The following is a 10,344-nucleotide window of genomic DNA, read 5'->3' on the forward strand; positions in this document are numbered from 1 at the left end:
GGCAACAGCAGTGTGGAGTGTCCCTCAGGGAGTGTGAGCCAGGAATATCCATACAGGAGACGTGTGTTGTTTTGGGGGAAGGGGTTGTTGATGTGTTTCCTGAAGAGGAGGCGCAGGAGGAGGTGGAGCAAGGTGGAGGAGTGACTGATGTTTCCCAGATGGGTGCCTCCTGGCATTGGCGCTGTGTTGTGTTGGAATGCAGCCTCTCGCACCCTCCTCCAGCCTCCACCCCAAACTCCAGCCACACACCCTCCCTCACCCTTGAGTTCACAAACTCCCACTATGTCTGCCCATCATTGTCTCTCTCTCTCTTTGTCCCTCCCTCTCTTGCACTATTTATCACCTCGCTCTTTCTTTTGCTTTCTCTCTCTCCCTCTGTCTATTTCTCTCTCCCCTTTCTGTTTCAGTCTCTCTCGCTCCCCTCTTTCTTTCTCCCTCTGCTCTCTTCATCGCTCTCTCTCTCGCCCCTCTCTCTCTCCCTCTCTCGCCCCTCTGTCTCTGTCTGAGGAGAAGCCAGGACAGCAGACGGTTCCACTGCTATACCTGATTATTACAGTCACGCTGTTGTCAGGCTGAAGTCTCTGGCTCACACTCTACTCTACTATTTCTCTCACTCTAATTCAGGTGGAAGGTCACATTCTGTATAAAAACTAAGTATACTTCATGTATGAAGATCTACATGGATGTGTTCAGAACTACAGAGTGAACTGTCCCTGATATCCATGTCAGTTTCCGATCGGATAATTTCCTATTCTAATGTGTCATTGAAGTACTCGTTCTGATTCTCGTTCCAATGTCATCTGTTATAATATAATATCCAGAAGTAATTCTGGGCTCTTCTTTGCTGTAACCAATAGGGGGTGTGTGTGTGTGTGTGTGTGTGTGTGTGTGTGTGTGTGTGTGTGTGTGTGTGTGTGTGTGTGTGTGTGTGTGTGTGTGTGTGTGTGTGTGTGTGTGTGTGTGTGTGTGTGTGGTGTGTGTGTGTGTGTGTGAGATCAAACGTATACATCAAATATGTACCTGTACCGAGAGCGGAGGGGTGGAGGGCCTGGTTTGCATTAAGCTCTGCAGAAGGACGGGAGTGGTCCTGGGGAGAGGGTGTTTTAAGAGGGGGTGGCTCTGTCTGTGTGTGTGTGATGACTCAGTAGAAGTCTGGTTCTCCCCCTAACCATCACCCCAGCTTGAAGTGGCAGTCTAGCCAGAGAGAGGCCGCCGGATTCTGATGACTGTCGAGTGGGCGTGACGCATCCTCGAGCAGGAAATGTCTGCAGAGCGACGCGGCCCCGATAGAAATCACAGCCGTGTGTGTCATCTGGGATTTATAATGTATTTAAAAGGAGTATAATCTAATAATAAAAACACGTTTAACGCGCACCGGAGAAATTCAGAGCATGGTTCGATGCGTCAGCGTTTGAGGTCGGACTCGTGTGTAAAGTAGATCAGAATGTTTGGTGGTCTGACGGTGGAAAGGCCTGCAGGGGGCGCCGGTGGTCTCTATCTGGTCTGGCTCCACTCAACCAGACCACCCTCTTACAGGGGGGTATGCTTAGGGCCGTGTGTGTGGGCGTGGCGGGTCAGGAAATGAGCCGTCACTGAGCACGCTGAGCGGGAAATATGCCCTCTCTTAGTCAGCTGTGGAAGCCGTGCATCCCGACCCCCATCTCTAGGCCAGATGCACACGTACACACGTACACGCACACACTCATCCCGCCCCTTACTACTGAGGTTCTTCTGGACGCTTTCCCAGGGAGACTTCAGCACAGTTCCAAGAAAACACACACTTTTAAATATTTTGGGTTGTTTTTCTTAGCAATCGTATTAACATAATTAATATGGAGCATACAGGGTTGTTGTTGTTGTTGTGTTTTTGTTTTAAATTAACCAAAACGGTGGCCCTATGACATACTTTAGTATCGTTGAAGAGTTGCTCATACTGCTCATACTCATACTCGTCCTGCACTGGTAATTGTCGCCATCTAGTGGTCACAGAAGGAGCAACGACTCGGGAGTCACAGATAAGCCGCCAGAAATATGGTCAGATACAATAATTCCCGCATGACTTTTGCGGATTTCTAAATCCATTGCTTTATCTATCAACCAATTAAATTATTTTCCCTATTCCCAAAATGTATTTAAAATCTGATTTATTATAATTGAGGCCTGGTTACTGTAGACTCACCCTCTTGCCTTGACCTTACTCTTTGGTGTTCCAGATGAAAGGCAGACACTGTACTCCTACTGTGACATGCTTTCCCCCCTCCTCTCTCTAGCCTCAAATATTGCTCCCACTCCCTCTCCCAGCCCTCCCAGCCTACCAGCAGCTCACCTCTAATGGTTTCGTGTTTACAGCATGTTTTTTTTTATTTTTTTTTTTTACGATATGCCATCCTTCAGTGTCGTTCTTACCTCCTTGTTTTTTTCCCTTGTCCCTTTTCTGTCCTTCCTTTTCTTCATGTTTTCCTCTCCCTGTGTATGCTCCTTCTTCTCTTTATTTCCACACCTCTGCCTCACCTCACCAGCCAGGCTTTATCAGGGACTTGGTAAGTGACACAGACACAGTGAGTTATCCGTGTGTTAGCCACTGTGTCCTAGTTTGTCCTGTTTGGGGAGAAGTAGCTCTCTAACATTAACTTGAGTGTGTGCGCCTGTTAATAGTAGTGTGTCACTAGCGTGTAGTTCCATCCTTAAGGCTTAGTTATGGTTCCAAGTCGACGCAACGCAAGGGGGTTTACGGACCCTTTACGTCCTTGCGGACCCTCCTTGCGTCCACTGCAAGGGCATGACGTGCGCCTCCCAAAAATTATAACTTTGCTTCAAGGTGACGCAGCAGCAAGGGCTGTGATTGGTCCGCTTACTAAAACCAGACTCGGAACCAAAACAGGTTCACGACTACCTCGAAGCGTCTGCGTTGTTGTGTTGTGTCGATGTGGAACCATAACTGAGCCTTTAATCTCTCTCTCACACACACACACACACACACACACACACACACACACACACACACACACACACACACACACACACACACACACACACACACACACACACACACACACACACACACACACACACAGCATATTAACCCTAGTTTGCTTCCTTAGGTTGACCCTGTAGTAGTCCATGTGTTGTGTAACTGTGTGTGTATAAAGTAGATGACATCACTATGGTTATTGTCGGACCCAGGGTCTCTTTCCAATGCCTTTCTTCACCTGAACTCATTCAAAGTTACGTTTTTGTTTGGGCTGTTGTGTGTGTTTGCATAGAGTAACTTTTCTGTGTGTGTGTCAGATCTCAGCCAGGATCCTCGAGGCCCACCAGAATGTGGCTCAGATGAGTCTGATCGAGGCCAAGATGCGCTTCATCCAGGCCTGGCAGTCGCTGCCCGAGTTTGGCATCACACACTTCCTTGCCAAGTACGTCTGCTCAAATCCCCCCAAAAGCACCTCCTCGCTTAACTAATAAAGTGGTGGTCATAGTTCTGATTTCAAACCATTAACTCTCCTCTGTTTCTCAGCCAAAGGCCATTAAATGCCATTTATTATTATCGTTTTTTTATCGTTTTCTACTTCAACATGTCCCTGGTTGGAGTCGTATTAGTTAGTTAAAAGTTTTACTACGGCCGAAAGATCTCCATTACCAGCATATATTAATATTTAAATTTTTCAGTTTATGTACTTGGGGAAGAGTTGTTGTTTAAGTTAGTATTTTGGTTTTCATTACTTTCTATTTATTTCTCGCCTGTAGGTTCCAGGGCGGGAAGAGGGAGGAGCTTATCGGCATCACGTACAACCGTCTGATCCGCATGGACGCCAGCACCGGTGACGCCATCAAGACGTGGCGCTTCAGCAACATGAAGCAGTGGAACGTCAACTGGGAGATCAAGATGGTATGAGGACTTTCCCACTTCCATTGTGTCCCAGAGTCTCCAGTTTATTGTCTTAAACATGCATATTTGAATTTTTCTTTTTCATCTTTCTTTTTCAAGTCTTTTCAAATTTGTAGACATACACACAATAAAAGTACAATAACATAAACAATATAAAGGGGGCACAGCAGTATAAATGTTGTATTATATCCATTTTCTTTGATTGCTCAAAGCTTATCCTGTTTGAGGAGGTTGAAGGTTGAAGGTTTGGGGTTCGATACGCAAGGCCTCAAGACACAATTTCAATAGTTCATTGGTAACAACCACATGTTTTGTTGGTGAACGTCCAAAGCCCTTAACATCCCCACTGTGCTCCGTCTCCTCCACCACCACCACCACCACCAGGTGACGGTGGAGTTTGCAGACGAGCCCAGCCTGGCCTTCATCTGTGCCGAGGTGGACTGCAAGGTGGTGCACGAGTTCATCGGGGGCTACATCTTCCTGTCCACGCGCGCCAAGGACCAGAACGAGTCCCTGGACGAGGAGATGTTCTACAAGCTCACCAGCGGCTGGGTCTGAGGGGTCAAAGGTCAAGCTGCTAACGGTGGAGAGGGGAGGGGTTAAGAAATGTCTATTCTATTGTATTCTTGTTTCCTGGCGTGTGTGATTTTGTTTATGATGACGCTTACAGAGTCTGACAAAAAGCTTTGCCACTCTTTTTTTTTTTGTTGGTTCATTTCCAATCCCTGACATCCTGTTTGCTAAAGATGTCTGCCTAACGCAGTCCGGAGAAACTCCATCACCCCCGCCGCCACCATCACGACCTCCACTGTGCTAGGACCTGCCTTAACAACCTCTGGAAGATACGATGTTTGTTGTTTGAAACCCCTCCCCCCCGTATTCACCTGCCGTTCTCCTGTGCCTCCTATTGGTGGAATGGTTGCACCGGCAACCAATAGAATCCAGTCCCATGGCCGGAATCCTTTTCGATGCCAAAGACTTCCTTACCCTCGTTCTAGTTCCTATATTTTCTCTCTCTCTCTATCCACTCTGTCCCTACACACACACACACACACACACACACACACACACACACACACACACACACACACACACACACACACACACACACCTCCGCTCTATGAAGGATGTTTTTCACGTTATTATCTCTAGTTCATATGAAGGCACATCGAAGCACTTCTATCGTTTAGAACCAGAACCTGCGTTATGAATAAGCTGTAGTCTGAAATTGAAGTTAGTTTTTTGAGACGTTTTCTCGTGCTTTGGTCTCGACCAAACGCGTCCATGTTAGCGTCGAAGCGGTGGATTTTCTCTGGGTCGAGTCGTTGCTCTGCAGCTCGTCTCAACGCAAAAGAAGATACTTGAAGAGTTTAAACCGAGCCCTCCCCTCCTACCTTCAACAGACTTGACGATAGTAGTAGAAGTTATTAAAAACCCTAAAAGGTCTGTGACACTAGCGTGCAACCTCACATATCCATATGCCACTGTTCTTGTGGTTACTGGTTTAATTAGACAAGTCAGTTTTCACGTGTAGAGCAAACAAAATAACAGCATTTATTTCCTTGTTGGGGGATTTATTTTTGTTATTTTTTATTTTCTCAAATATCCAGTTTTTCTCTTTTTTTTTTGGAATGCAAAAATCTGAAATGGTGGCCATAGGAATCTGTGGTGTGAAATATGGGGAGGAATATTGAGAACCTGTGCTCGCCCCTCTGGCCACTTTGGAGATGTCCGTTACCAATAGCATGTGGTGCATTGCCTTGTTCAAGCACTATGATGTCTGTGCTCAGTGCATGTAAACTCCCCCACAGTCTGTATAACATTGCGCCGCCTCACCTTTTAACTGCCATTGTTTGGTCCTTACACCGTATAGTATTATTAGTATTATTATTATTATTTTATCTTATCACGCACCAGCAAAAAGGTCACCCAAGTTTTTTTGAAGAAGGAATATATACAAGTATTTTTTTTGTTCGTTTCTCGCTCATCCTCAGTGTGAAAGAACAGTAAAATTAAGTGTTAGTTTTTTGTAACTAATGTAAAAACAGGTTTTATAGAATTGTACAGATGTTTCATTTGTTGCTGCTTCTTTTTTCTTTCTCTGGGTTTTTTCGGAAGTGTACTGTTGCAGGAAGAAAAAAAAAAGATGGGGGGGGTGTAGTTTGTGGCCATTGTGTAGTACCTCTGTGCCTGCAAATGTTGTCTTGTTTTTGAGTTTTCAGATGAAGAAATATATAAATCTATATGAAGATGACAGAGGTCTCAAACTCCAGGTTTCTAGGATTTTACGAAGATTGTTCGTCCTCACTACATTCGTTGATCGTTTTATTTTTGCAATGTCGATATTTCTCACGCCTTTTTAATCGTGCTTGGTGTCGTCGTCTGTCTCTAGTTAATTCGTCATTCTGTTTTGTACTCAAACGTCTGTGGCCGTCAGTTGCCCCTTCGCTCTCACTATATGAACTATCAATGTTTAGACGCATTCGCTTTCAAATATTCTTTGCTAAAATTGTAAACGTATCGCGTTAAGTTTCAGGTTTATGTCACGGTTGATAAGCACGCCATTGGTTTCTACCCTGGAGTTTGAGACGAAGCGGTTGATACAAGCAGAAGAGGAACACGAGCCTAGCCTATGGTGTTTATGCTCTCTCTGGTCGTGTTTTCGTTGGCCTTCCTGTGTTCACCGCAGCAGTGCATGGCCTGTTGTGCTGACTGTAAAAATGCATTTATTTTAAAAAATAAAAATAATTTTTATTTAACTCGTCATGGACTGTATTTATTTTGTCTGGTTATTTTTTTGTTGCGTCATAGATGGAAAGACGTGTGTTTTTATTTTACGACAACGTATCTCATTGGGTTGCGATGTAGCTTCATATCCACCAGAGGCCATACTTCCCCACCGTCCATTCTTTTCTGTTCCTCGCCAAGCAATGGCGTCAGAAATGTTTCATAGTGCTGGCCAGAGGGGGCAAATGAGAATCCTTGGGTGGTACAGATCGCACACCAAAACCAAAAGCCATAACTGAATTTGGGTAGTTCTAATCGAGTACTGTAGGCTAGTGGAAAACAATGTCAATATGAGAGCTAAGGAATCACATGCTGATATACCTAAGTTAATTATATTACAGTTAATGCTACTAATTATCTGAAGTCCACAACAATCTTGTTTTAATGTGTTATGTTTCTATATATACAGGTGTTCAAGTTATTAATTGTCCTTCAAAAAGGCTAGTTGTCCTTTTCCTTAAAAAAAATATGTATAACTTTTAATTTGAAGGGATTGTAAGGAAGCAAACATTTAATGGGGTTGGCTGGCTATTCATTTGTTATTTTCTTTCACAATAACTATTACGGAAAATAAACATTGATTTTAATCAATAGTACCAAATGTAAAATATCTAAAGTATATAATGCATATGCATCTCATGGGGGGGGGGGGGCGGCAGAGATGGTATCATGGTAGCCATGACAACCCATTTGGGGCGACAGTGGAGACAAAGACCTCAAAGTGTCTAGGCGCCAGGGCCAACAAAAAGAATACTGAAACTAGAAACGAAACTATACAATTTATATAAACAGTACATGTGGTTGCCTAGTTGTGGACACTGCTGCATGGATTATTTTATTCTACAAAGTGAACACAAACTTCACTTTTTCAGGCCCCTTTTATAAAACCACTGACCTAAATCAATGCTTACTTCTTCCAAGACGTCTGGAACAAGCTCCGTCTCCAGAGTGTGTACATTAAATATGACGTGTCTGGTGGACATGGCTGTACAGTGTGATACAGGCCACATGTTGGTTAATCCCATAAACCATACAAAGGTGTTCATAAATCTGGTTCCATGTAGGTTTGGTGGAGACTTTGTCTCCCTAGGGTGTTTGGTGTTGGGTTTAATCTCCCTTATTCACATTCTATACCTGTAAGGCCTCCTTGAGCCAGATGTCTAACCCTACCCGCTCATTAATGACATCTCAAGTAAAATCACTTTGGGTTTAAGCCTGATAATAAACAAGTACACAGCAGACATTGTCTAACTGGGAATGCTTTTGCCATCAGGTAAGGGTCATGGCAAGGATTGGAATATGAAAAACGTCAACAACAGGTTAGTAACTGCCTCTGTGGAACGGCTTGACAATTGTGCCGAAACTGAGCCTGCACATTTTGTTTTTAAGGTTTGGATTTTGTTCTCTTATTGTGTATGATGTAACTTCCTCAGTGCTCCTCCTCGTCTGCACGCTACACTGGCCTTCACACCAATGTAGTTTCAGAGCACTCCATTTAATTAAGGGACCCATTATGTGGGGCCTCAGCAACAGCCTGTCTCCCCCCTCCCCCTCTGTGTTCATTTAGAAGGGGCTTAGATAACGTGTGTTGCTAGGATAAACAAATAGTCAAAACTATGCCAGAAAATCCCCCAGATCTTTACAGATGTGTTTGATCCAACTCAATTTCACAGCCATAGACAGATGTGTGTCATTTGGCATTGTCCACTCAACAAAAACAGTATTAGAGAAGGAATGTGTGTGTGTGTGTGTGTGTGTGTGTGTGTGTGTGTGTGTGTGTGTGTGTGTGTGTGTGTGTGTGTGTGTGTGTGTGTGTGTGTGTGTCCATGTTTTATTGTGTCTCCCACTACGATCGCGGCGAGAGTTCACTGCATAGTTGTTTACCACCTTTAGGACGCTTTAGCTAGCGTCTGCTACTTGGAAGCCAGTGATGACATCACTGGAGCTGCGTGGTGGATCTCCCCAGAACACCAGGGTGGAGAGGTGGGGTGTCAATCTTAAAGGTGACATATACCACCAGGTGTGAGTGTGATTAGCCGTTACAAGCCGTTTTGAAAATCTGCCTCTTCTGACCTCACAAGTGGGCGTGTCCACCTTGACGTATGACGGACAGATGAGCAACGTTTGCTACAGTCCACTACAAGCCGTTTTGTAACGGCTTGTAACGGCTAATAACACCTGGTGGTATAATATATCACCTTTAAGGTACCGTCATTGGATGAGAGGCAGGGCCACGTTGATGTTGACTTTGAGGACTGTGAGTTGTTGATGACCGCAACCCTCAATTAACTGTGTATTCTCTTCATGGAGATTCAATTTAATTTTGGATGGAAGGATAAAAACTTTTAGAAGGTTAACCAGTGGGGAAGTTAAGTGTGAAAGTACACCGTACGCTGAAGTGTAATAAGCTACACAGCATCTGTTGGCATTAACACAGCTATGGCTTCCAAGAAGTTTGACCCTCGCACTAAGTTCCCATCTAGACAATGTTTGAGCTCCTTTTGCTTCCTCCCCAGTTTATGAAAGTACATGAAATAAGGAGTAAGTATAAATCATTCAAAAAAGAAATAAACCATGTGATTTACATTGACATATTTTTGTGATATCAAGCCTTTTGTAAAAATTATCAAATAAAAACACTGCAGACACATAATTTGTGATTATTCTGATAATTTGTGAAATATTGGGTGGCCAAGTTTTTGTTATAGCCAACAAAAGGCTGCAAACTGTAGCGGCTCAGTGGTCTTGTGTATTTCCTAATGCATGTGTGTTTGAATTTCCTCCTGGTCGATCTCCAATAAGCCAAGTACTTGGCAGGCTGCTCAGCGCAGGCTTTGTTTTACAGTCTACTGGAAGAATGGAGGGTTTTGGAAAACGGACAATCGGGGCCGAGTGTGTAAATAAAAACAATTGTAACAATTGAACTTTTTTGGCCGAGGAGTTATTTACTTTTCACAAACTTGGGGTGGAGGAACGACGCAACAAATCATGATCGGCATAAAATATTGTTGTGCGTTTGTGTTCTTCGAAATAGTAACAGGACGATATTGGAACATAAAACAACATGAAAGCACACTCTTTCACAACACTGGAAAGGAGGGCCACTATATGCTGATGTAATCTTTTTTCATTTATGAGCTTTGAGACAGTCTGTGTACTCATAAGTTTTGACACTTACACGCGTACACGAAGCACATGTGTTTGCAATATGCAAGCAGACTTTCCTTCTCTCTCATGTTGTTTCTTTGGGGTAGTGAGACGTCCCAATACGGCTGAAATGTATACTGTTGAAATGTGTACTATAATGTATAATGTATATCATTTGTTACGAATATTCTGGTTTCATTTTGAAGCATGGGCTGTGATTTATGACAATGCTTAAAAAGTTCCTAAAGGAAATGTCTCTTCCTAGTCCTAGCAGATGACCTCAAACCTCCAATATGTTCAGGTAAATTATCCCAGCTTAATTTGCCTTTAAGGTAGTTGTTTAACAGGTAAAGGCATTGTTGAACATACCTCGCACACTGTATTGGTTTTTCTCCCCAGGGTCAGGAGAAGAATTCCCGCAGGAGGGGAGATTAAAATATGGCTCAGGAAGTCTCTGGGTCTGTCCTTCCCTATAGGTATGGGCCTTCTGGTCCTATCAGAGGACTCAAATTGAGATGTGACCA

The 10,344-nt window shown here is 43.8% G+C and overlaps 1 protein-coding gene across 4 annotated transcripts in view; it reads left to right on the forward strand.

Annotated features, from left to right (window-relative positions):
• fermt2 (FERM domain containing kindlin 2) overlaps positions 1-6,650 on the forward strand; it is a 36,975-nt gene extending 30,325 nt beyond the window's left edge. For 2 of the 4 annotated variants that reach the window (XM_084482091.1, XM_084482093.1), the window contains 4 exons: positions 2,520-2,540; positions 3,289-3,413; positions 3,745-3,886; positions 4,271-6,650. In XM_084482091.1, coding sequence (XP_084338217.1) covers positions 2,520-2,540; positions 3,289-3,413; positions 3,745-3,886; positions 4,271-4,444 — 462 coding nt within the window. In that variant the 3' untranslated portion in view covers positions 4,445-6,650. The remainder of the gene's footprint in view (positions 1-2,519; positions 2,541-3,288; positions 3,414-3,744; positions 3,887-4,270) is intronic. The other 2 variants (XM_084482092.1, XM_084482094.1) reach the window with 1 other exon arrangement.
• Positions 6,651-10,344: the final 3,694 nt, after the last annotated feature.

Source organism: Micromesistius poutassou, assembly GCF_964030765.1.
Source record: "Micromesistius poutassou genome assembly, chromosome: 17".
Classification (NCBI taxonomy): Eukaryota; Metazoa; Chordata; class Actinopteri; order Gadiformes; family Gadidae; genus Micromesistius; species Micromesistius poutassou.